Source organism: Rutilus rutilus (genome assembly GCF_951802725.1).
Source record: "Rutilus rutilus genome assembly, chromosome: 12".
Lineage (NCBI taxonomy): Eukaryota > Metazoa > Chordata > Actinopteri > Cypriniformes > Leuciscidae > Rutilus > Rutilus rutilus.
The window spans coordinates 41,859,920-41,887,019 of record NC_140217.1 but is presented as its reverse complement, the minus strand read 5'-3'; the positions used below and the strand labels follow the sequence as shown (position 1 = coordinate 41,887,019).

Below are 27,100 nucleotides of genomic sequence, written 5' to 3'. Positions count from 1 at the left end.
TCCTCGACATTGGAACAGTCCTTCGACGGATGTCGATGACGTAGCATCCTCGAAATTCTGGCTTCCGAGGATCCTTCCTTGACATTGAGAAACGCCTAATGAGCGTTTGATATCACTGCCGTAAAACATGTCGTAACGCTTCGGGCGCAATTTTTGAATTTGAATTCACCACGAGCGCGGGATGCCGGGATATGACGTTGACGGTCTCTGCCGAGAAATGGAGATGAAGATCACTGGATAAAGGGCTGCATTTGGATCTGTTTCTTGCAAACAACGTATGGATTCTAAAGATTTGGATCACATTAAGCTAATAAAATTGATTTCTTTTGTGAATTTATGTTGTGTTTTAGTGTATTATGTGTCAAAATATTAATGCCACGATTTTAATATGCATAAGTTAAATAGGAATACGCCTAAATTTGTACGTCGTTGTTTGTATAAGTTGTTTATAAGTAAATAAATTACGTTTTTGTGCTGTCCACTGTCAGTATTATACGTTTCTGTGTGTATAAAACATAAATAAATGTACGTATGGTAGAACTACACTTTACGTAAAAATACACACGTATTCTCATGAGATCACGTTGCAAGTTAAGATCAAAGTCCATTTGTGTCCACAGTACATTGTTTGCAAAGACTTGAACTTTCATGTTCATATTCATGTCATTTCACAGTTATGCCACATTGTTCATCAGTGTTTCAAAGCACCAAGTCACCACTTTAGTTGAGGGGCCACACACATGAGGAAGTCATAGATAAATAATGCTTAGTTAATGATGAGTATTTGAATGCCAACAGAATTCGTATGTTATGTGCTGTGATTGGCCAATTTGGGGGTCTGTCCATTTACCTGCAGGCTATGAAGAAGACATGAACATGCTGGATAACTCAGATCATAATGAAAACACATTGTTCATCAGTGTTTCAAAGCACCAAGTCACCACTTTAGTTGAGGGGCCACACACATGATGAAATCATTGATAAATAATGCTTAGTTAATGATGACTAGTATTTGAACGCCAACAGAATTCGTATGTTATGTGCTGTGATTGGCCAATTTTGGGGTCTGTCCATTTACCTGCAGGCTATGAAGAAGACATGAACATGCTGGATAACTCAGATCATAATTCAGAAAAAAAGTTCTCACATTAATTGATATACTGTTCTAGCCTGTATGCATGCATTAGATCATGTGGATTTTTGTACATTCCTTTAATAATTCGAAGAGTAGTCTTGCATGCATGAATTAATACTTTTTTATGCATGAATTCATGATGATTCATGTACCATAACCATAGCTTTATCCACAGTGGGTGGTAAATACCAATTTTTTTGTGTGAACAAAGAAAACATCATGATCATGCGTAATAAATCATAATTCATGATGATGTACTCATCTTAGTTAATGTTTTAATTAAGGTGTTGTTCATCCATGAAGTCATGAATGAAAAACGTTGAACTCGTGTTAGTTCCTGATGATTCGTGAGATATTAATGCATGAATTAATGCATATTTCATGCATGAATTTATACATGAATTCATGATAATTCATGTACCCTTACCGTAAAGTGTTACCACTTTTGTTTTACTGAAAATTATAGAATTTAATAAAACAAGCAAAATGTAATTTGTTTTGTCATATGACATGCATGAATACACTGTAGATAAATGCAGTGAAACATTACAATTTTCAGTCAAGCAATGAATTTGTAAGACTGAAAATACTGGTTGAGGCCCTGGTCTGAGACAAAGGGCTAATTACCATTTGACCTCCCCCATACGACCTCACTTCCGCAAACTACTAAGAACTCACACAAGAATATGGTTTAATGTGAATGTTTATCATTGACTGTTATGTTTTTGGTGTCATTTGAAATGTCTCAAAGTGAGTGGTACAGATATCTCATATCCAGATAGATAAAATAAAAGGTAATAAGGTTTTAAGAGTTTATGGATAACTGACTTACAAAGGAAGGTGGTCTCTCAAGCAAATGGTCACCCACCCCCATGAAGGTGCGACCACTGCATGCAAATTTCTTTTGTTAGCACATGTTTCCATGTGAAAGAGGTCTGACTATTTAATGAGATGCAGCAGAAAGTTCGGGGCCCTTTTCTGTACTTCAGATTGGCCCGTGAGGCTGAGAGATAGATCGAGATAGATCTCTCAGCCTCACGTATTTCTTAAAGTTGGGTTTGCATCTTCTCTCTATTCCAGAGCATTTGATGTTTTGTATCGATTATCTTTGAATTGATTATGAAATTGGCATGATACATTTACCTGACATAATAAATCCTTACATGTGATTATTCTAACTGATCTTGACATCGTTCATTTAATGGTTAAAAGGAATAGTCAAACATTCGCTCACTTTTAGTGAGGCACAGATATTATTAAAACCTTTCATTTATGGAGTCAGATGAATTAACGAGTAAATACATATGATTAATGTATTACAAATCTAACCAACCAATACTTTGCTTGAGTGAGGACAGAACACGTGATTCCTTCCCCGTATATTGGCGAACCGGCAATTGGGCCAATATAGCGGGCCTTACAAATTAATGGGTAACACTTTATTTTGATGGTCCCTTTTGAACGTGCTGTTGACTATAAGTAACTTTGCAACTATATGTCAACTAACGTTCATTGGAGTATAAGTAGACTGTCTGCTTAATATCTGCAAAAAACTTTATTGTGATGGTCCTCCAACAGACACTCTACTGACTTTAAGTAATTTTGCAACTTGTTGTGTTGCTAGATTCTAATATGAAATCTTCTGATAAATCCCTTCAATTGGAACCTCTCCTAAATGATTTACATGTTTCAAAGGGAACTGACAGTGTCTCAAAAGTAACTGATAAAATTGAAATATCTATGGACGATCTTTTAGTTGCACAACTACAGAAGGACCACGCCAGAAAACTTCATAAAGCTAAGAAAACAGAGAAGAGGAAGAAGAAGGACCCAACATCCACGGAACAAGCTGACATATCAAAGTCGACGAATAATGAGGATTCTCCGACAGATGGAGAAATTGCATAAAAGATTACTTAGTATTGTAAGGGGAGTTATGTTAGAGAATCAGTTTAAATGTCCAAATTGTGAAATATCCTGTTTACAGGAGAAGTTTGAATTGCTCGATGCAAACTTGCCCTGTGATAACGTTTTGTAGTTTAAGTGTCATTGCTTGCAAAAGAAGCTTGCAACGCTAGATGCATGTTGCAAGCTTGCTTTGCAACCACAGTGTTTGTGGTTTTCTTTGATCTCTCTGAGTGAGTTCAGTGGAACAACAGGTGTTAAGGCTATGCCCGCTTAGTTGACCTTTAACACAGTTCAAGAAGATGGAAAGATGCCTCCCACAGTTAGAGATGAGGCGAGAAGCGAGCTGTGGTTTTAACACCTGCAGGCCAAGTAACGGTCAAAATGTATATTAAGCTTTTTAGCGTAGGTGGTGCGGATGAGATAACCTATACACGCATGCTTATTGCATAACAGCTTTAAGGTCATGGAAAATTCCAGATCAATTGTTTTATTCTTCTAAGAATTGCTTCATTGTAAGGGACAGCCCTAAATGTTTAAGACGGCCCCCCATCAAACCATATAAAAGGTTTTGTTTCCAGTTGCTCGGGGCCGCAATTCGAGGTGAAGACCTATACGCATTTCTGTTATTTTTTCCTTTTTGAATTTATTGTCTTTGTATTGTTCTGAAACTTTTTCTTAAGTAAAACGAAACCAATTTTTGGTGATTCGAAAAACTTTTAAAATAAGTCTCAGAGTGATTTTTCCTAGAGATATCTTTACTTTGTTATAGTTAAGATATTAATACTAAGCAAAAGCCCAGTGAAACGGACCCCGGACTGAACTGGATCGGACACCGCCGAGGACCCTGAAGCCACTTATAACATCTTTAACCAGCAGGTAAGGACAATCTTTGATTGAAATAGGTTATGGGATTGTTATAGAAGGATTTGGATGTTACAGCGGTATAGAAACACAACAAACTACATGTCAACTTAATCTAACCCTAACCCTACCAGTCTATTAATACTTAACTAACACTCTAATGAGAGTTAGTAGACATGTAGGTGCAGCGTTACTTATAGTCAACAGAACGTGTTAAAGGGACCATCAAAATAAAGTGAAACCAATTAATGCATTAATTAAATAATTATATTTTATTTACTGACAACAATAAGAAACATGAATAAGTTAGTAAAAGAACAAATAAAAGTATCTATCAATAAACAAATGCATATTCAAGTCAACAACACATGAAACTTTATTCAAACTACAATCATGTATTTACAGGCGGTGAACCCCACATCCTACTGCCATCTCAATACAGCGGTTCCCATTCTGTGGCTTTATTCTGATGAATCAGCTGACCGCCAGAGTTGAGCCGGTCCTTCGTGCCTGAGGTTGTTACGTGCTGCACTGTGCTTCACAATCTGAGGCAATAAAAGCAGGTGTAGTGATGGTGGGTCTCATAAGGGCAGGTGTAGTGATGGAGGGACTCGTAAGGGCAGGTGTAGTGATGGAGGGTCTCGTAAGGGCAGGTGGAGTGATGGAGGGTCTCATAAGGGCAGGTGGAGTGATGGAGGGTCTCATAAGGGCAGGTGGAGTGATGGAGGGACTCGTAAGGGCAGGTGGAGTGATGGAGGGTCTCGTAAGGGCAGGTGGAGTGATGGAGGGTCTCATAAGGGCAGGTGGAGTGATGGAGGGTCTCGTAAGGGCAGGTGGAGTGATGGAGGGTCTCGTAAGGGCAGGTGGAGTGATGGAGGGACTCGTAAGGGCAGGTGGAGTGATGGAGGGTCTCATAAGGGCCGGTGGAGTGATGGAGGGACTCGTAAGGGCAGGTGGAGTGATGGAGGGTCTCGTAAGGGCAGGTGGAGTGAAGGAGGGTCTCATAAGGGCAGGTGGAGTGATGGAGGGTCTCATAAGGGCAGGTGGAGTGATGGAGGGTCTCATAAGGGCAGGTGGAGTGATGGAGGGACTCGTAAGGGCAGGTGGAGTGATGGAGGGTCTCATAAGGGCAGGTGGAGTGATGGAGGGTCTCATAAGGGCAGGTGTAGTGATGGAGGGTCTCGTAAGGGCAGGTGGAGTGATGGAGGGTCTCGTAAGGGCAGGTGGAGTGATGGAGGGTCTCGTAAGGGCAGGTGGAGTGATGGAGGGTCTCGTAAGGGCAGGTGGAGTGATGGAGGGACTCGTAAGGGCAGGTGGAGTGATGGAGGGTCTCGTAAGGGCAGGTGGAGTGAAGGAGGGTCTCATAAGGGCAGGTGGAGTGATGGAGGGTCTCATAAGGGCAGGTGGAGTGATGCTGGGTCTCATAAGGGCAGGTGGAGTGATGGAGGGTCTCATAAGGGCAGGTGGAGTGATGGAGGGTCTCATAAGGGCAGGTGGAGTGATGGAGGGTCTCATAAGGGCAGGTGGAGTGATGGAGGGTCTCATAAGGGCCGGTGGAGTGATGGAGGGTCTCATAAGGGCAGGTGGAGTGATGGAGGGTCTCATAAGGGCAGGTGGAGTGATGGAGGGTCTCGTCCATGGCACCGTTTCCAGGATTCAGCTCTGGGCTCCTCATCCTCAGTGCTTACACCAGTCTGCAGAGATTTCAGATCCTATAAAAATACACAAACGTAATACAAAAGCAGTCATTTTAACAGCACAGTGTCATTTGATTGTATTAGAAGTACAAAAGTAACACATTATCTTACTTTATATTTTAGTAAGATCCCTAAAATACCCTTTTTCCCCCCCACAAATGCAGCCATCATCTTTCCTTGCAGGTCCTGCTCCACCACAAAAGATCTGCAGCAAATGCACAGAAATCAAGAATCAGAAAAGTGTTGTAATAGCTCTGTTTGAAATTACAATAATTAAAATAAACTACAACTTAATATTTAAATAGATTTTGTTATTCATTTCTGTAGTATACTCACTCAAAGCCTTCTTCAGTCACTCTCCACCGGATAAACACACACGTGTTCATCTGTCCCTGTAACATCCAGACAAGATTCACGTTACCTCTGTGATTTATGAGCTCAATAAACACACCTGTTCATCTGTCCCTGTAACATCCAGACAAGATTCACGTTACCTCTGTGATTAGAGCTCAATACTACATTTATATGTTGAGGTTGTTGCTGATGTGTTAAATCACTTTTTATCCAACATAAACGTTCCTCAATTTGTCAACAGTACAAATAAAATAGGCAAGGCAAGGCCGTGTTGACAACAGTGAATTATCTTACATAATAGCACACATTCATCACTCAGATGTCTATTTCATGTTGTGATGTGCTCATCTGCAATACTTTTAGAAGATTTTCCTGTCAGATGTAAATAGATATTTAAAATGAGCGTCTTTGCTATCAGGGGAGCTCCAGTAAACACACGTTTACGTCTCCAAAGTGGATTTACATAAACCATATACATCTTAAAGACGCTCATTTTAAATGTCTATTTACATCTGATAGGAAAATCTTCTAAAAGTATTGGTGTAAAGACATTAGACCGTATAGTATAGTATAGTTGAGATTTTGCTGTAAAAACACATTTTATTATGTACATACTTTTTTCGCTCGCCTACTGCTTTTCCCCTACTATATAGTAGGGAAGTATGCAGTTTCAAACACAGCCAAAGTGTGTGACTGAGGTGTGCTTAAATACTGTGGTGATGAGTGGGCTGATCAGGTGCAGGTGCAGATGATGGCTGAGTAATTGCAAGCGATGAGCAGGAGGAATTCTGGGAATTGTAGTTTTGAGTGATATACTGGACTCTGTGTGTGTGAATGGAGTATGGAGTGTATGAGGGAACAGCAGATGGGGGAACTGTAACAGGTAACACTTTATAATAACGTTCAGTTGTAAGTCATGTATAAGTGGTTAGTTAATGATGAACTAATCATTTGCAAAACATTCATAAATGATTAGCAAGTGATATACTAACATTTTATGTATGTTTTGTAAATTCCATTACAAGTCATTTACAAGTGATTAGTAAATTTACTTTAGTAAAGCAAGTAAAGATTACAGATCAGAGTACACGCAAACAACTGGAAACAAGATAAGAAATCAATCGGTATGTTCATCTGTTTGTACAATTTACTACAATAAACCACAAACCTCAACTGCAATAATCTCTGGAAAATCTTTGTGTGTCTGCGTAAAAACTTCACTCCTACCTGTGCATGATGGCAAATCTAGAGGTTCAGCAAGGCAAGATTGCCATTACATACACCCCATTAGATCTCAGACCTATATAGAGAAAACAAGTTAGCATGATACCATTGTTCAACCATTTTTTTTAAACCATACATTTCCCAAAATCTGTGTGAAAGCAGAAAAAGAGAAAGACAAAAGATAAACTTGAAAAGAATGGTGGAACATCGCCATAGACCAGCTGCTAATACGCTCAACACCCTCATTTATGCTACTAGGTCTGTAACAAAATCAAATTGTCTAAAAACAACTCAACATTAATGAACATACAAGTCAAGTCACCTTCATTTATACAGCGCTTTTAACAATATGGACTATTTCAAAGCAGCTTTACAGTGATAATAGGAAATTAAAGTAACAGAGACTGTTTTGGCTTTACAACAGTTCTAGAATAAAGTTATTGTCCAGCTAAAGTTAGTTTTGATTGATTCACTTCCGTTGCAAAGATCATTAGTTATTAACTTAGGGGGGCGGATACAGAAACTGATACAGTACATTGATACAGTATGTTTCACATTAAATCTAAATCTACATAACCTATTAGTAATGGAATATTTATAGAAGCAATACACAAAGTTATTAACATGTACTGTAATTCTTACATTTTTATCCCATTACAAGTATTGTGTATACAGCACCATATCACTTTGATCAGAGGATTCAAGGTGTGTGTTCTTATAAAACAGATTTCTTTTTTTAGTTTTTACTAGTGATGGGATGGTTGATACTAGGGGTGCACCGATCCGACTTTTTCAGTCCCGATACCGATACCGATGCCTGGGCTTTGTGTATCTGTCGATACCCGATACCGATCCGATACTATAGTTTAATTAATAATAAACTGTATACCTTCCACCTTATACCTTCCTTGAAGAGACTAAAGGCACCAGACTTTACTAACTAAACATAACTAAGACAAAATAACAGATGTATGTAATGTGTTGTATTCTTATTTATTTAAAAAACAATTGTGCATTCAAATCGAAAATAGAATATAATCAAACTTCTTTAAATAAATGTAAAAAAAATCAAATTAAAATGTAGCGGTGGAAACAAAAAAAACTGTGTTTCCAAAAATTGTAAACATGTAAAAATATAAAGTGCAAAGTCCTGCAACAGGAATTTAAAATGCAACATAGCAGCTGAACCTGAGATTAAAAAAATAAAAAGTTGGTCGAACAACAACTTGATCACACATACAAATAATAATAACCAAACATTGTAATGTGTGTCACACCACCATCACAAACATGACCTGTGAATGCTCACTTAATCAGCAATGGCAAATTTAAATGTCAGTTTTAATGATCATTATGTTTCATATTTTAAAAAATGAAAACAAAAAGAAGCAGGGTTGTGTTTTATATTTCGTGTTGTTAATATGCAGTAAAGATAATCAATGTACGCGTTTGCCTGAACCACATTTATGTGGCCATTAATATGTTTAAGATTTTTTTTTTTTAAATGAAAAGAGGCAGAGTGGTGTTGTATAACATACTTCGTTTTATTTTTGGCTAAAATATACATAAAGAGATTACCGGAGTAGCCAGAGCGAGCTGAGTGACGCGATCAAGAACGCATGCTGTTCCATTTGCAGAATAACCGGACTCGCGTCCTCTCGTCCTCGGGAGTTCGTTCTCCTGAGTCGAACTTGGCAAGTCCGAACTACCAAGGAGGACGCAAGTCCGAAGTTTGCGTACTTGGTATTGAGAAACGGCCTCTGGCTCGCTCCATGTTGCTTCTAGCATGCGACACGCGTGAAGCTGACGAATGACGTAGGTTCTGTTGCGACGACGAAAAAAAAAAAAAAAAAAAACCTGGATCGGCCCGTGGATCTGTTATTTTTTCCGATCCCCGATCCAGCTATTTTATCAGTATCGCGGCCGATATCCGATCCTAATATCGGATCGATGCACCCCTAGTTGATACCGAGGCTCCAATGCTTCAACGCAGTTTTCAAAGCACTATTGTATCACACACTATACCGATGCTTGTATCAAAATGACAATATAATGTGATTGATGACGTTTGAAGCTTCGAACATCATGCAGTATTGGAAAGTCGGGGCAGCTAGTTTGAAAAAATTGGTGCTTCACGACCCCACCTGATGCATACACAGACAGCAACATACTGTAGTGTCAGCCCAGATCCGGCCTATATCTGGTACACATGGATTCCACACGTACCAGATGTGGGCCGGATCTAGGGTTAACATTATGTTGCTCTCTGGGTAAAAGGGAAATTATTATCCCGTGGAGGTCTGCTACCCGACCCGAGCCCGACGGGTCCCGAAAAAACTCACAAGGAATTTGTGACTGTTACACCTGTTTAACCACACCATAATTTCATAATTGATAAGTCTGTGCTTTTTCTCTTTTTTTTCTTGTGTGCTGACCGCTGTGCTTTGGTGAAACTGTGTTTGTACATGTATTTGTTTTAATTATTGTTGCAAGCAATCATAAAATACAGCATATTGCAAAAACAAAAGGCATTTACTGTGAGAAACAGTAATCCAAGGGAATTATTTTTATTTGACTAATGATTTGAGTGACGGCGCGAAACGACTGGAATATGCCGCCTAAGAAAAATGCAAACCTACCAGATGAGATGGAGGAGATCAAGAAGTCTCTTAAGTTCTTTCTGCGCAAACTTCAAAAACGCGAACCCGTGAGAACGCTGATGGCTTGCACATGCGTATTACGAGTTCAGTCTATAGGTATGTGCGTTTAAATATATGTGCGCAGGCGTGTAGTCCTTCCCTACAAACCAACCCTCAACAAACTACTTGTCTGGCCTTAAAATTTATAATACAGAATTTCTATCACTTCCGCGTAGCCACGCGAACCGGAATCATCCCGACAATGCTTTATCTGTACAGAGGTAAAAGAGAAGGGAAGGAGGCCTTCACAGGGGAGAGACTAGTTGACACTTCAGGACTGTGTTGTCGATGCGCCCAGGCGCAGGTCCTTCATCAGATCTGGATACGCCCTGGATCCGGCAGACTGCAGCTAACCTAGGGATAAACAGAGAGACTAATATTAGCGTAGACGATATTCTTCTCATGATGTAACGAGTACATCAGGATTTATGGGAAGTGTTCCCGGTTCCAGCTGACCTAAACTATGCAGCCTAACATTGAATTATAGAAGTCTATAATGTGTTATGTGTATGCCAGGTTAACCCCCTGGGGTCTGCGGTATCGCCGGCGATACCAGCTCGCTTTTTTTTATCAGTGTAAAAGAGACTCAAAAATACTCTGTTGACTTTGATTTTCCATAGGAGTTTCATACATCATTCGATCCGAAGTGTGTACTATTTTTGTGTATACTCAATAAAAACAAAGTGTTGTGCTTTTTTCCAAATAAAGAAAAATAAACACGAAGTGAGTTCTGCCTTCTCTCTGTCAGTTAAGTCCATTCTGAAACGCGTCCGAAAATGAACCATAACTCAGCGAATACTCAGTCAAACAGGCACACAGGCATGAAGCTTGAATTCTCTTCTTTTAAATGAAGTAATTTTTATAAAAAACAAATATTCTCAGTTTATGTAATATGAATGAAAAGAGAGAGATGTCAGTCATTCTCATCTCAGCTCATTAAGTTTTAATGTGACCCCGCCCACGGAGAGCGCGCGCTATTCAAACGCAAATGTGAGGCGATCCTGCAATCCTGTGAAACGCCCACATCAGCTGGATAACACACACTGCGAGTTTACTTTCAGACTCATGTACTTTACGACGCTGTGAGGAATAATACTATCTTGATAATAATCCTGGAAAATTTACCTCAGAAGTTCTGGAAGTTTCATTTCGAGGAGCAACGGATCCCGCTGTGGAATAGGTCAGTTCTATGCTTTGTTCTAATCGCAAAGTGTCTGTACACGCAAAAAGACTGTTTAAATATGAATCGCGTTTCTGTGCGTGAATGAATGAACGCACAGATGCTGTCACAGTTGTGTTCTGTCTGAGTATTGTTGTCACTGATCACATGTCTTCCTTTGTTCTGTTTTCCCGCCACTCCTTGGTTTCCACGGTAACTGTCATTTAGTTCATATCAGATCCTTTATCAGTACGAAATCTCCTGGCCTGATGCTGTGCAGGGCTGTCTCAGCTGGCTCTGGAGCTGCTGCCTGGACCTGTTTTGAGATATCACAGAACACCTTATCCAGTTCAACACAATATTGCAACATGTCATGTTCACATAGAGTGGTGTCAGGCAGTGGTCTAGGTTTTTGAGGTTCCCAGCCCATGTGAGGTGGACGAGCAAACAGAATCTCAAATGGTGAGAGTTGTGCTCGCCCCCTCTTTCTCATTCTCATATAAGTCAAAGCAATGGGCAGGGCCTTTGGCCATGAAAGCCCTGTCTCATCACAAATTTTTACCAGTTTGTTTTTCAGAACTTGGTTCTGTCTTTCTACCGCTCCGGCTGATTCCGGATGATAGGAACAAAAATGCTTCCAGGGAGTACCCAAGAAAGCTTCAACTGCTGAAATTGCACTGTTTACAAAATGTGAGCCATTGTCACTTGATAATTTCTCAGGAATTCCCCATCGTGGGACAATTTCTTGCAGGAGTAATTTCGCCACTCCTTGTGCATCTGCTTTTGCTGTTGGCAGAGCCTCAATCCAACCTGAGAAAAGATCCACGGCAACTATGCAGTATTTCTTTTTATCTGATTGTGTCAAGTCAATATAATCAAGCATTACATGTGAGAATGGTCTTGGCGGCCTGGGATGCCCCGCCTGTCTCATTGCCTGACCCCTGCCGACATTGTTAGTTCCGCAGATCAGACATCTGCTGCAAAAATCTGCTGCCACTGTGGAAAAACCTTTAGTAAACCAGTTATTTTGCATAATAGAAAACATTCCCGTCTTGGAAGTATGGTCCAAACCATGTGTTAGTTTAGCATATGCTGGAAAGAAATGAGAAGGTAAACACGGTTTATTATTGGGGCCCCACCATTGTCCATTCTTATAAACACATTCTGCCTCTCTCCATTTTCGCTTGTCAGTTTCAGAGGCGTGCTGTTGCATGGCCTCTATGTCACCTAGTTCCTCATTCAGCCGTGCTGCTGTGGTTATCTGAACAGGAAGCAGAGCCCCAGCCTTTGCAGCTAAATCTGCAGATCTGTTTCCTCTGGAAACGTCATCGCTACCCGAAGTATGGGCCTGACACTTGCAAACTGCCACCTCGTCTGGCAATAGCAAAGCATCCAACAATTCACTCACAAGCAGGTGATTCAATATTGGTTTACCATCTGCTTTCAGAAACTTTCGATGTCTCCATAATGAGCCAAAATCGTGCACAACGCCAAAAGCATACCTGGAGTCAGTGTAAATTGTAACACGTTGGCCACTTGCCAATTTGCATGCTTCAGTCAGAGCAACCAGTTCAGCAGCTTGTGCAGAAAAATGTGACGGCAGTGATTTTTGTTCAAGAACCTCAGTTAATGAAACTACCGCGTATCCAGCCCTGTTTTTGCCAAGGTCATCCCTACTGGAAGACCCATCCACAAAGAGGATCATGTCACTGTTGAGTAAGGCCTCGTCTTTCAAGTCTGGTCTTGGACTACATATCTGTTCCAAAGCTGAAACACAACAGTGTGGTTCACCATCCTGTTCCGTTGGGAGCAGATTTGCTGGATTTAAAACATTACAACGTTTAACAGTAACGTTAGGCATTTCCAACAGCACAAAATTATATCTCAGCCACCGGGCTGCAGATAAATGAGAAGTCTTCTGTTCTAACAAAATTAGTGACACTGCATGTGGTACTAATAGTGTTAGGTCGCTAAAACCTACAAAATCTCTAGAGGCTATCACAGCTCGCTCTGCTGCAGCCACAGCTCTTAGACAAGCAGGGAAACCTCTTGCTACTGCGTCTAATCTCGATGAGAAAAACGCCACGGGCCTCAACTTTCCTCCGTGTTCTTGTAACAAAACAGAGGACATGTAACCATCTTTTTCAGCTACTGTCTGTGTAAAATTTTTATCTGGGTTCGGAATACCGAGGGTAGGCGAACTCAGCAATGCCTGTTTCATTTCACAAAAGGCACTCTCTGCCTCTGTGGTCCATGTCAGTTTGTCAGAGGCTGCCATTTCCTGACCATAAATTAACGCTGACAAAGGTCCTTCCTTTTCGCTGTAGCTAGGAATGAATGTTCTACAATACGAGGTCATTCCTAAAAATGACATCATTTGTTTCTTTGTGATCGGTTTAGGAATGTTTTGTATGGCTGTGACTCTTTTGTCAGATAATGACTTCCCATTTGCTGTCAACACGTGACCTAAAAAGGTAACTTTGGTTTGATTTACAGCTATTTTACTCGGGTTGACCTTGTGTCCCCGCTCTGCTAAGTAGGTTAACAATGTGATGGTAGCCTGCTTACAGATCTGTTCATTTGGACAGCAAAGTAACAAGTCATCAACATACTGCAACAGAGCCACGCCAGGTGGAAGTACCAAATCTTCCAAACTACGTTTTAAAGCTTCGCTAAAAACGGTCGGACTTTCACAGAAACCCTGCGGTAAACGTGTGAAGGTGTACGCTTTACCATTGAAATTAAATGCGAACCAAAATTGTGAGTCAGGATGTACTGGAACACTAAAGAATGCATTCGCAATGTCAACCAGCGTGTAACATTTGGTGTCAGCCGGAATCTGAGATAAGATCGTATAAGGATTTTGAACGTTCGGAGTTCTGGCTTGTACTGCGTCATTAACAGCTTTGAGATCCTGAACGAATCTATATTGAGTGGCCTGGTTTGAATCACGTATTTTCTTTACTGGAAAAATAGGTGTACGGACACGCAAGTCCGGACATTCAATAATGACCCCTTTTTCCAACAAAGAATTAAACACTGGAGTAATGCCCTCAATCGCTTCCTTTTTCAATGGATATTGCATCTTTTTTGGTCTATAGTCAGATTTGGGTTTAATTTGAACCGGTTCACAGCCTGCAATCAGACCCACATCATATTTATCTTTAGCCCATAGACAACTCGGAACTCCCTCCAACCCCTCTGGGATGACTGGGAGGTGCGATAAGGTCAGACTATCAAGTGTTGTTTCCTCTTCCCACACTGTGACTGCTCTCAAACCTCTCAATGTTTTATGACATGGTTGTTTAAACCATCCGGTACTTTCACTTTGGCAGATCAGTCTTTTTTGATCTATTATGACCCAGTCGGTCAGTTCATGGCATTTGGCCATGAAGGGACCTGCGTCACGCCATTCAGCCTTCACTGGTTTGGCCAGTGATATATGAGGCTGTGCATTTTCCACGTCATAAAACATTGCCTGTTTGTCAGTCAGTTTCACACTCAAAACACACCAGTGGTTTGTCCAATACAGATAATCTGTCTTTACATTTTCCACATCAACATTAAACCAACGCTGTGCATATTCATCATCCGGTTCAGTGCTGACATGTGAAGTACAGTGCAAATCTGTGTCATTTATAAATTCAGACGATGGCAACACCCTGTCATGAGCCTTTGTGGTTAGACACGTGTTAGAAACTTGCCATTCGTAGACAAACAAAGGGGTTTCCCCTGTATCTACATGCAACATCCTCATGCCAGCAAAAAGCCCTTGAGTAGTACAGTGAACAGAAACACCCAGCTTACAGAGCAAATCTCTACCCATAAGATTAACTGGACACGTCTGAGTAATCAAAAAACAATGCTCAAATTTTTTCTCATCAATTGAACACTCAAACAGCGTTGAGAATGGTTCTGTGACCACATGACCCGTTGCACTTCTGGAACAGGTTGTTTTTCCAGAAAGTGGAATGGGTTTTGTCAATTCTGTTTCTTTAATTAATGAGTTACTAGCTCCTGTGTCCAGCAAAAATAGTAATGTCTTGTCAAGAACATTTACTTCTATCATAGGTAAAGAATTATGAGCCTTATAGAAAACATTAGCAAGCACTTCTTCATTGCAGAGAGCAGAGTCAAAAACGAAAGGAAAATGATACTCATCTGATGAAGAGACAGGAGACCCGTTGCTCGCACCCCCCTCCTCTCAATCTGCTTGTTCTGGTCTGTAGGCTGCTTGTGGACAAGTGTCTCGCCAATGTCCTTTTTGTCCGCAGATGAAACAAGTGTCTCGATCTGGGCGTTGTTGATTTTGCGGAAAATGTCTACCTCTTCCACGGCCACGTCCTCTGCCTCTTCCTCCACCACCTCTTTGGTTTTGTTGGTAGTGGTTTGGTTTGGGGTTGTTGTTTTCGTTCATGTGCAGCGCTATCAGAGCCAGAGAAAGATCTTTTTCTTGTTTGGTGGTTTTGACTGTCTTTTGCTTCTTGATGATTCCCTCGTGATGTCTCGCATGTCGTCTGATTTCTGTTGTAGAAGCCAATTGCCATCCAACACAGCTTTTTTCAATTTCTTTCGAAATCTCTCTGTCCAGTCCATCCATGAACAAAGTTCTTAAATAGTCGTCATAAGGATCAGATCCCACAGCCCCCGTAGTCGGGTCCGCTGGCGGTTGTCTTTTCTCTATACCACCATGGCGGTCAAAGCACTCTTTCAGTCGTAAGAAATATGCTTCAGTAGTTTCATCTTTTCCTTGAGTACATTGACGAACTTGGTGGATGTCCATCGTACGTGGAAATACTTTCTTTAAAGCTTTGACTATATCATCGACTTTCTTTGCGTAGTCATTGTTCATCTGATGGTCGTATTCGACGTGTATCGGACGGGAATCTTCTGGCCAATAGTCTGACAGTTTAGCCATGTGCACTGGTCCATATTTCAAAACCATTAGTCTCCACAGCTCACCAAGAGTCGGTCTGAATTCTTTGCAGAAAACAACTAAATCAGCACCTAATTTTGCCCCACCTGCTTCGATGTTTGGCAGGTGTTCAGAAGCTTGCTTCAATTCCCCTTGGGTCCATGGACGCATTACCAGAACTGCTCCATCTGGTCCGGCTACTTCGAGCATCGGTGCCTGAAAATCTCCATCGTCATCATCACTTTCACTCTTTATCTCTGTTTCTGAATCATCAGTCTGCTGGCTCTTGCGTTGATTTCGCAGGTTCGGTCGCGGCGCTTGATACCGTCTGCCCATCAACCTGGTCGAATTTTGGTTAAGTTTTCTTTTTGTATGTCTTCGTGAGTGCAAAGTTAAGTCTTTCATGTTTGCAGTTAGCAATTCTTCTAGGTCTTTGTTGCATCTCGGCCGCCTTCCTGTTTGATATGGAGCCCCAGAGCGCGTTGACGATGTGTCACCTCTCTTTTCCTCTGTTGCAACATATGTGGGCGGCGGTTCAGCTGGCTCACTGGCTTGCACTCCTCCTGCAGCAGCTCCGTCCCGAGTAGGATTGAGAGCAGGTGGGTGATGAGCCGGATACGCCCCGTCCTCCACCGTCATTTTCACGTATTGACCGAAAAAGGGAGAAGAAGAGTCAGCAATATCACAACAGTCATTTTTAAGATTCTGTAGTGCTTTCTTTGAAGCATCCTGTCTTTCTGTATCAGAGTATAATGGTGCGATGGCTCGACAGACTTGTTTTTGTTGTCTGCGTGTTGCCTCTTCTAACCATTTTACTATGATTTCACCACATTTCTTGTAATTCTCTTTGTCTTTTTTCTTAACAATATGAGTAACCCAATTCACTTTGGTTTGAGTCAACTGTGACACACTTAAACCCCCGTTAAATCCATATTGTTTTATTAAAAACGGCACATAAGCATGGTACCAAGTTCCCATTATTCTATCCATGGCTTTGTACGAGCTTTTAGAGAAATTAACCCGTTCCTCCTCTCCTTTAGAACTTTTACTTCCCATTGATTCTACTTTATAATATTTATATTTGCGTATTTAAAATCTTTCCTCTCACGTGGTCACCACGTACTATTTACTGTGTTAATCCTCCTGCCTAGCGTCGCCAACACGCCCTGCCTAAATCCGTCAATCTAGGACTTTCAAAAATGCCCACATCCGTCGATGCTAGGTCTTTTTCCCAGACAAGTGCCTTATTAAATATTTGGGACACTTACTTTCAGGCTTATTCCCAAAAACGCAAACTTGTCTAGACTTTTGAGAAAAACTTTCAGTCTTATTCTCAAAATTCTGGCCTTTCTGGAAAAAGAATTAACACTGGCATTTTAAGAATTCAAACTTATTCTCAAAATCCTTTTGGAAACTTACTTTCAGGCTTATTCCAAAAATCCTGACCCTTTTAGGAAAAATATTCAATACGCAAATAATTTTCTTATTTACCACGTAAATAATTCTCTCTCACCGTGCTTTTGCAGCTTGGTTCTTTATTCGGGATCGCGTCCACCTAGGCCTGCCGTGGTGTATACAATTCTCCCCTCCCTTTGCAGTTTAGCGTCGGGGTATGGAGCCATAGACTTCTTGTCTTTTGGGATGATCAGTCAATTGCTTTTCATCCACGGAGGTCATCAGTTTTGCGATCCATCCTCGTCGCCATTTGTTGTGGAAATAATTCTATTCAAGAGGAGGAAGAAGACAAGTCGAGACCTTTGAAAAGTCAAAGTATCAAAAAGGTTTATTTCTTGCAAGCTAATTGACATTCACATACAGAACGCATCTGGTATGAGAAGGCAAAGGGCTAATCCCCTTGCCCACGTTATATACCCCTAAAACACATCCTGCATTAGGCTTCATCTGTGTCAAAGGATCAATTCCTTATAAGGTAATATATGTCTTCTTCAAAATCTTTGTCTACCGTATGTTATATCTTAGACAGAAAACAATATCGTGGCTAGATACAAGTTCCTGTTTTTAGCTGCAGCTCTTCACACATTTTGCTTATCTCTATTTTTGATCTTAAGCTACGCACATACTTTTACACTTGGAAACTCAAAAGCTACGCACATACTTTCACACTTGGGAGCTCAAAAGGACACTCGAAGTACAAAGGGTCACTTAAGTGCATATAGTCTCTTCGTTACTTAGAACATTTGTCCCTGCAAGCTTGTCTTAACTTATGCCTTCTAAAACACTTGATTAAATATATTTTTAATAACGTGCTTTAGCTTATATGAATATATTTCTTCAAATGCTTATGAGTACAAATAAAATGAAAGATGTTAATACAAGTTGTACACTTCTAAAAGTAAAAAAACACATCTAAAAGTAAAAAACACATCTAAATGTAAAAACACATCTAAAAGTAAAAAAAGAACACATCTAAATGTAAAATTTCTAGCACAATAGCAAAGCAGTTTATTCTTTCACACACAGACGCGCGATTCATATTTAGGCTAAACAGTCTTTACAAATATGTACCCTTCATTCATCTCACAGAAACGCGATTCATATTTAGGCTAAACAGTCTTTACAAATATGTACCCTTCATTCATCTCACAGAAACGCGATTCATATTTAGGCTAAACAGTCTTTACAAATATGTACCCTTCATTCATCTCACAGAAACGCGATTCATATTATAGAAACGCGATTCATCTTTTTGTTTACGTTATTCCATAACGTTATTCCACATTAACACTTGAGAAAGGATAACTTAGCCTACCTCACTCCTCAGCGGGATCTGCTCCTCATATTGCTCCTCATATCAGCACGGAAACTTTTCTCCATAAGGTAACTTAGGCTATATTATGCCTCTTTGTTTACAGCTGATGTGGGGGCGTTTCACAGACTGAAATGGTTCTCAGAATTTGCGTTTGAATAGCACGCGCTCTCCGGGGCGTGGTCAAATTACTTTTGAATGGCTCGTAATGAGCTCGACTGGAGTCGCTCTCTTTTTATACAGATTACAGAAGCTGATAATATTTGTTTTTTATATAAATTACTTCATTTAAAAGCTGCGATCTCAAGCTTTATGCCCGTGGGTCTGTTTGCCTGTTTGACTGAATTTTCGCGGAGTTATAGATCATTTTCGAACGCATTTCAAATGGGAGTTTACTGACAGAGAGAAGGCAGAAATAGCATCATGTTAGTTTTTCTTTATTTGTCAAAAAGCAAAACACTTTATTTTTATTGTGAGTATACAGAAAAAAAATAGAAACTGAACAGGATCGATTGATGTATTACACGAAAATGAAAGATCAAAATTAACAGAGCATTTTGTGTTTATTTTTCATTGCTAAAAAAAAAAACGAGCAAAACGCGCAGGCGCGTTTTTGGTCCCCAGAGGGTTAAAGAGATGTGTTTTTAGTCTAGCTTTGAACTGACAGAGTGTGTCTTCTTCCCGGAAAATGTTAGGAAGATTGTTCCAAAGATTTGGTGCTAAATAGGAAAAGGATCTACCGCCAGCAGTCGATTTTGATATTCTAGGTATTATCAACTGGCCGGAATTTTGAGATCGCAATAGACGTGAAGGACTATAATGCGTTAAGAGCTCGCTCAAGTACTGGGGAGCTAAACCATTTAGTGCTTTGTAAGTAATCAGCAATATTTTTAAATTTATACAATGTTTAATAGGCAGCCAATGCAGTGTTGACAGAACTGGGCTAATATGGTCATGTTTCCTGGTTCTGGTAAGAACTCGAGCTGCTGCGTTTTGGACCAGCTGTAATATGTTTATTAAGCGTGCAGGGCAACCACCCATAATAGCATTACAATAATCTAGCCTTGATGTCATGAACGCATGAACTAATTGTTCCGCATTTGTCAATGAGAGCATATGACGTATTTTAGATATATTTGGAAAATGGATGGAAAAATGTGGTTTTACAGATACTAGACACGTGACTTTCAAATGAAAGATTGGTATCAAAGAGCACACCCAGGTTCCTAACCGACGACGAAGACTTGACAGAGCAGCCATCAAGTGTTAGACAGTATTCTAGGTTATTACGTGAGGACGTTTTTTGTCCAATAATTAGAATCTCAGTTTTTTCAGAATTAAGTAGTAGGAAATTACTAGTCATCCAATTTTTTATATCAGCTATACATTCCGTTAATTTTGTGAATTGGTAAGTTTCATCAGGGCGTGAAGAAATATAGAGCCGAGTATCGTCAGCATAACAGTGAAAGCTAATTCCAGGCTTCCTAATGATATCTCCCAAGGGTAGCATGTACAGAGTGAACAGCAGCGGTCCTAGTACTGAGCCCTGTGGTACGCCATACTGAACTTGCAATCGATAAGACATCTCTTCATTTACTGCTACAAACTGATAACGGTCAGATAAGTATGATTTAAACCATGCTAATGCGATTCCACTAATGCCAACATAATTTTCGAGTCTATTTAAAAGAATGTTGTGGTCAATAGTATGAAATGCAGCACTAACATCGAGTAACACTAATAGAGAGATACAACCAAGATCGGATGATAAGAGCAAATCATTTGTAACTCTAATGAGGGCAGTCTCAGTACTATGGTACGGTACTGAGACTGGAAATCCTTGCAGATATAATTTCTTTCTAAAAGCTGGTATTGCCTAGGCCAATTTACCTTCCGGCCAGTTGATAATACCTAGAATACCAAAATCGACTGCTGGCGGTAGTTCCTTTTCCTATTTAGCACCAAAACTCTGGAACAGTCTTCCTAACATTGTCCGGGAAGCAGACACACTCTGTCAGTTCAAAGCTAGACTAAAAACACATCTCTTTGAGCTAGCATACACATAACACATTACAGACTTCTATAGTTTAATGTTAGGCTGCATAGATCAGGTCAGCCGGAACCGGGAACACTTTCCACAAATCCTGATGTACTCGTTACATCATAAGAAGAATGGCATCTACGCTAATTTTAGTGTCTTTGTTTATCTCGAGGTTTTCCCGCAGCCTGCCGGATCCAGGCCGTATCCAGATCTGATGAAGGACCTGCGCCTGGACCCGATGTCATAGTGGGGTGCTAAAGTGCCAACTAGTTTCTCCTTATGGAGGATCCCTTTACCACTCTACAGATAAAGCGTTGTCGGGAAAATTCGGTTCGCTTATCTACCCCGAAGTGATATAATTCTGTATCAAAATGTTAAGGCCAGACAAGTCGTTTTTTAAGGCTTGGTTTGTAGGGAATTACAAACCTGCGCACATATATGGACAAGCGAGCAACAAGCTCGAGGACAAGCGAGCAACAAGAGGCTCGACTGGAACGCACAACTGTGTGTTTTCTGGAATACTCTGTTCTCTTGTTATTTTCAGCGTTGCTTTGTAGTCAAGCCTCTGCTCCTAGCACTTTCAAAGCGAAAGTTGGCCCATTATCGCGTTATCCACTTAATTGCAAGACCGAAACAGCATCTGTAAGAATACCTTTAAATAGACGAGATTCAGTTCACTCCCGTAGGACAAGCGAGCAACAAGAGGCTCGACTGGAACGCGCAACTGTGTGTTTTCTGGAATACTCTGTTCTCTTGTTATTTTCAGCGTTGCTTTGTAGTCAAGGTAAGCCCATCTTCGATTCTCAGCTTCCCTTATATTTTTAACTTCACATAATTGTGTATTTTAGTTAGACGCGTTGCCACATTAAACAAGCAGCCGCGAGTGAAAATTATTATTGTTAAAGTCTAATTTGCACTTTAAGCCTCTGCTCCTAGCACTTTCAAAGCGAAAGTTGGCCCATTATCGCGTTATCCACTTAATTGCAAGACCGAAACAGCATCTGTAAGAATACCTTTAAATAGACGAGATTCAGTTCACTCCCGTAGGACAAGCGAGCAACAAGAGGCTCGACTGGAACGCACAACTGTGTGTTTTCTGGAATACTCTGTTCTCTTGTTATTTTCAACGTTGCTTTGTAGTCAAGGTAAGCCCATCTTCGATTCTCAGCTTCCCTTATATTTTTAACTTCACATAATTGTGTATTTTAGTTAGACGCGTTGCCACATTAAACAAGCAGCCGCGAGTGAAAATTATTATTGTTAAAGTCTAATTTGCACTTTAAGCCTCTGCTCCTAGCACTTTCAAAGCGAAAGTTGGCCCATTATCGCGTTATCCACTTAATTGCAAGACCGAAACAGCTGTACTCACTCAAGCGGTGAAAGCATTTTTCTGTATATCTGTGTATTTTGCGCGCTGTCGCGGAAGCGTCAGCGGAAGCGTCAGCGGAAGCGTCAGCTCTCGTGTTCAGTCTCCTCGTGTGAAGACCGACTCGGGTAAAGACCATCGACTCTACCTGCGCGACTCCACCGAGCAAGGACACCAGAAAGGCACTTAAAATTCGCCTTTTCCCTTTCCACTTCTTATCTTATCTCTCTCCCGAATCAGCATGTGTTTTCAACACATTCCTGTTATCGTTCGACAACGCCCTTTCATCACGTGCACAAGGCAGCGCGATACTGGTAATCTGCGTCCCATTCTCTCATCCTCACACACTCCTCTCTCTCTTTCCGTGGGTCTATGGAATTGTCAGTCAGCAGTCAACAAAGCTGACTTCATTCCAGCCTTTGCATCTCATTCTACTCTCAGTATCCTGGGCTTGACTGAGACCTGGATTCGTCCTGAAGACTCAGCAACCCCCGCTGCTCTCTCTAGCAATTTCTCCTTTTCTCACTCCCCTCGCCAGTCTGGGAGGGGTGGCGGGACAGGGCTTCTCGTTTCCAACAATTGGAAATACTCAGCGCTCTCTTCTCTATGCAACAACAATTCATTTGAATATCATGCTATCACACTTACAACTCCCAGTAAGATCCATATTGTAGTAATTTATCGCCCCCCAGGTCAGCTGGGTAACTTCGTAGAGGAGCTGGATGTGCTGCTGTCCTCTTTCCCTGAGGACGGCACCCCACTTCTAGTCTTCGGTGACTTCAACATTCATCTCGAAAAACAACATGCAACAGACTTCACCTCTCTACTAGCCTCCTTCGATCTCAAACGACACATCACCACAGGTACTCACAAATCAGGCAACCAACTGGACCTGGTTTACACACGCAACTGCATCACAGACAACATTTTGGTGAGGCCTCTCCATGTTTCAGATCATTTCCTCATCACCTTCAGTCTACAACTCGCTACCCCTGCGCCACCAACCCCACCACCAGTCACCCTCAGGCGAAACATACGCTCACTTTCCCCCTCCCATCTCTCCTCTGCCGTGTCATCTTCTCTTCCCCCACCCTCACAATTCTCATCTCTGGATGTGAATACTGCAACGGATACCCTATGCTCCACACTAACCTCTACTCTAGACAAAATCTGCCCTCTCTCCTCCAGGCCAGCACGCGCTATTCCTTCTAACCCCTGGCTATCTGAGGTTCTTCGTGAACACCGGACCGAACTCAGGGCAGCAGAGAGGAAATGGCGCAAATCAAAAGACTCATCTGACCTGAGTATGTATAAATCTCTCCTCTCGTCCTTTTCTGCTGATGTTCATGCTGCAAAATCTTCATATTTCCACAACAAGATCAACAGCTCCTCCAACACACGACTACTCTTCAAGACATTCAACTCACTCCTCTGTCCACCTCCACCACCGCCCTCCTCCTCCTTAACTGCCGATGATTTTGCAAACTTCTTCACCAACAAAACAACAACTATCAGCAGTCAATTCTCAGCTCCACACACACAGGAACCCAGACCGACCCCTTCCACAGCCAATACCCCTCTGTCCTCCTTTTCGCCGCTAACAGAGGAAGAAGTATCTACACTTCTCCTCTCCAGTCACCCTACCACCTGCCCTCTAGACCCCATCCCCTCACACCTTCTACAAGCCATCTCTCCCACACTTCTACCAGCACTCACACACATCATCAACTCATCCCTCCATACTGGCACCTTCCCTACAGCATTCAAGCAGGCTCGGGTCACTCCACTGCTTAAAAAACCAACGCTAAACACATCTTTTGTAGAGAATTACAGACCCATCTCTCTCCTACCATTCATTGCAAAAACACTTGAAAGAGCTGTTTTCAACCAAGTAACATCCTTCTTGTCTCTAAACAACCAGCTGGATGTCAACCAATCTGGCTTCAAGAAAGGGCATTCAACTGAGACTGCATTACTGTCGGTCACAGAAGCCCTACGGATTGCAAAAGCTGCTTCCAAATCTTCACTCCTCATTCTCCTTGATCTGTCTGCTGCCTTCGACACCGTGAACCATCAGATCCTAATGTCCAGCCTCTCATCACTGGGCATCACAGGAACTTCACTCGACTGGTTTGAATCCTATCTCACAGGTAGGTCCTTCAAAGTCGCATGGAGAGGCGAGGTATCCAGAGCACATCAACTGACCACAGGGGTTCCCCAGGGTTCAGTTCTTGGTCCCCTCCTCTTCTCCATCTACACTACATCACTGGGACACATCATACAGGCACACGGTTTTTCCTACCACTGCTATGCTGATGACACACAACTCTTCCTCTCATTTCGACCAGATGATCCCACAGTAGCTGCACGGGTCTCGAGCTGTCTGGCAGACATCTCCACATGGATGAACGAACATCACCTGCAGCTCAACCTGGCAAAGACTGAGCTGCTCGTCCTCCCTGCCAATCCGTCTCTACAGCACGACTTCACCATCCAGCTTGATTCATCATCAATCACCCCATCAAGGTCGGTCAGAAATCTGGGAGTAACGTTTGATGACCAGCTGACCTTCACAGATCACATTTCAAAGACAGCTCGATCATGCAGGTTTGCGCTGCACAACATCAGGAAGATCAGGCCTTTCCTAACTGAGCACGCAACACAACTCCTCGTCCAGGCCCTGGTCATTTCTAGGCTTGACTACTGCAATGCTCTTCTGGCCGGACTTCCAGCATGTGCTACCAAACCTCTTCAGATGATCCAGAATGCTGCAGCTCGTCTTGTCTTCAACGAGCCCAAGAGGGCCCACGTCACTCCTCTGTTAATCTCTCTGCACTGGCTACCTCTCGCTGCTCGCATCAAGTTCAAGGCATTGACGCTTGCTTACAGATCTATCACACGCTCAGCTCCCTCCTACTTTCACTCACTCCTACGAGCCTACATCCCCACCAGACGCCTACGATCAATCAACGAGCGACGTCTCGTGGTTCCATCACAGAAAGCCACAAAATCACTTTCCAGATCATTCTCATTCACAGTTCCATGCTGGTGGAACACTCTCCCCACCCTCATCCGGAATGCTGAATCCCTGACAACATTCAAAAAACAGCTGAAAACCCATCTCTTCCATGAGCACCTAAACTCATAAAAAAAAATAAAAAAAACCTTTCCCTTAAAACCCCACTTATCATGCTTATGCTACTCTGAATAATGCCTAAACTTCGTATTCTGAACACTTCTTGCGTTGTTGTTGTTTTTTGCCTCTTCATGATGACTCGCTTAATTTAGTCCTGATTTGTAAGTCGCTTTGGATAAAAGCGTCTGCTAAATGACTAAATGTAAATGTAAATGTAAATATATTCAAACGCGCATACCAATAGACTGAACACGTAATACGCATGTGCACGCCATCAGCGTTCTCACAGGTTTCGTGTTTAAAGTCTGTGTAGAGTTACCTGTTAAAACGGTGTCGTGTTAGCGGCCCCCCAAGTTAATAACTACTGATCGTTGGGACCGAAGTGAATCAATCAAATTAACTTTAGCTGGAAAATAACTCTATTCAAGAACTGCTATAAAGCCAAAACAATCTCTGTTACTTTAAACTATCCTTGTATCTCTGTAAAGCCGTGTTGGAACAATCTACATTGTTAAAAGCGCTATATAAATGAAGATGACTTGACTTGACTGAAAAGGAACATAGTTGTGAGGATACCACCTTGTCTAGTATCTTTGACAGAAAAGGAAGATTCGAGATCGGCCTGTAATTGACTAATTCTGTACGATCAAATTGCGTTTTTTAACAAACGGTTTAATCATAGCCAGCTAAATAAGTTTTTGGTACGTATCCTAATGACAAAGATGAATTAATGATATTGAGAAGAGGATCTATGACCTCTGGAAGCAGCTCTTTCAGTAGCTTAGTCGGTATAGGGTCTAACATACAGTACATGTTGTCGATTTAGATGATTTAACGAGTTTGACGAATTCTTCCTCTCCTGTAGCAATGAATGAATCGAATTTTTCCTTAGGGACACTACAATGCTCTGCCTGATGCGATACTGTAGTAGACGGTCGCATAGTTATAATTTTGTCCCTGATATTATCAATCTTATAAGTGAAGAAGTTCATAAAGTCATTACTGCTGTGCTGCTTGGAAACTTCTGGGCTTGAAGCTTTATTTTTCGTTTTTAGTTTAGCCACCGTTTCAGATAAATACCTAGGCTTTTGTTTATTTTCTTCTAATATGGTTGAAAAATAAGCAGATCTAGCAGCTTTTAAGGCCTCTCTGTATGCAGTCGAGCTCTCTTTCCATGAAATGCGAAATACCTCTAGGCTTGTTTTCTTCCAGTTTGCGCTCCATTTTTCTGGCTGCTCTCTTAAGGGCCTTTTTTCTTTTTTCTTTTTTTTTACAGATTTTACAGATACTAGACATGTGACTTTCAAATGAAAGACTGGTATCAAAGAGCACACCCAGGTTCCTAACCGACGACGAAGACTTGACAGAGCAGCCATCAAGTGTTAGACAGTATTCTGGATTATTACTTGAGGAAGTTTTTTGTCCAATAATTAGAATCTCAGTTTTTTCAGAATTAAGTAGTAGGAAATTACTAGTCATCCAATTTTTTTTATCAGCTATACATTCCGTTCATTTTGTGAATTGGTAAGTTTCGTCAGGGCGTGAAGAAATATAGAGCCGAGTATCGTCAGCATAACAGTGAAAGCTAATTCCATGCTTCCTAATGATATCTCCCAAGGGTAGCATGTACAGAGTGAACAGCAGCGGTCCTAGTACTGAGCCTTGTGGTATGCCATACTGAACTTGCAATCGATAAGACATCTCTTCATTTACTGCTACAAAATGATAACGGTCAGATAAGTATGATTTAAACCATGCTAATGTAATTCCACTAATGCCAACATAATTTTCGAATCTATTTAAAAGAATGTTGTGGTCAATAGTATGAAATGCAGCAC

At 41.3% G+C, this 27,100-nt stretch overlaps 1 protein-coding gene and 1 long non-coding RNA gene across 5 annotated transcripts in view; one reads left to right on the top strand and one right to left on the bottom strand.

Moving 5' to 3' along the window:
* The first annotated feature begins 3,359 nt into the window (after window positions 1-3,359).
* LOC311301491 overlaps window positions 3,360-27,100 on the top strand; it is a 34,739-nt gene continuing 10,998 nt past the window's right edge. Inside the window, exon 1 of the long non-coding RNA XR_014629468.1 lies at window positions 3,360-3,919. This is a non-coding gene — a long non-coding RNA (uncharacterized lncRNA). The remainder of the gene's footprint in view (window positions 3,920-27,100) is intronic.
* On the bottom strand, window positions 4,311-9,343 carry LOC311301490 (uncharacterized protein). Of its 4 annotated transcripts, none has more exons than XM_084426667.1 (3): window positions 5,938-9,343; window positions 5,713-5,806; window positions 4,311-5,616 (listed from the first exon to the last, which is right to left on the bottom strand). In XM_084426667.1, the coding sequence occupies exon 3, from the start codon at window positions 5,577-5,579 to the stop codon at window positions 4,443-4,445; it is 1,137 nt and encodes a 378-aa protein (XP_084282793.1). In that variant the 5' UTR covers window positions 5,580-5,616; window positions 5,713-5,806; window positions 5,938-9,343; the 3' UTR covers window positions 4,311-4,442. The 4 variants fall into 4 exon arrangements, with proteins under 4 accessions (XP_084282793.1, XP_084282796.1, XP_084282794.1 ...); XM_084426670.1 differs by having other exon boundaries at window positions 5,742-5,806; XM_084426668.1 differs by having other exon boundaries at window positions 4,311-5,806; window positions 5,938-6,022; window positions 6,096-9,343.

Coding starts and splice junctions, on each gene's coding strand:
- LOC311301490 (XM_084426667.1), bottom strand. CDS start 5,579: ATGAGGAGCCCAGAGCTGAATCCTGGAAACGGTGCCATGGACGAGACC.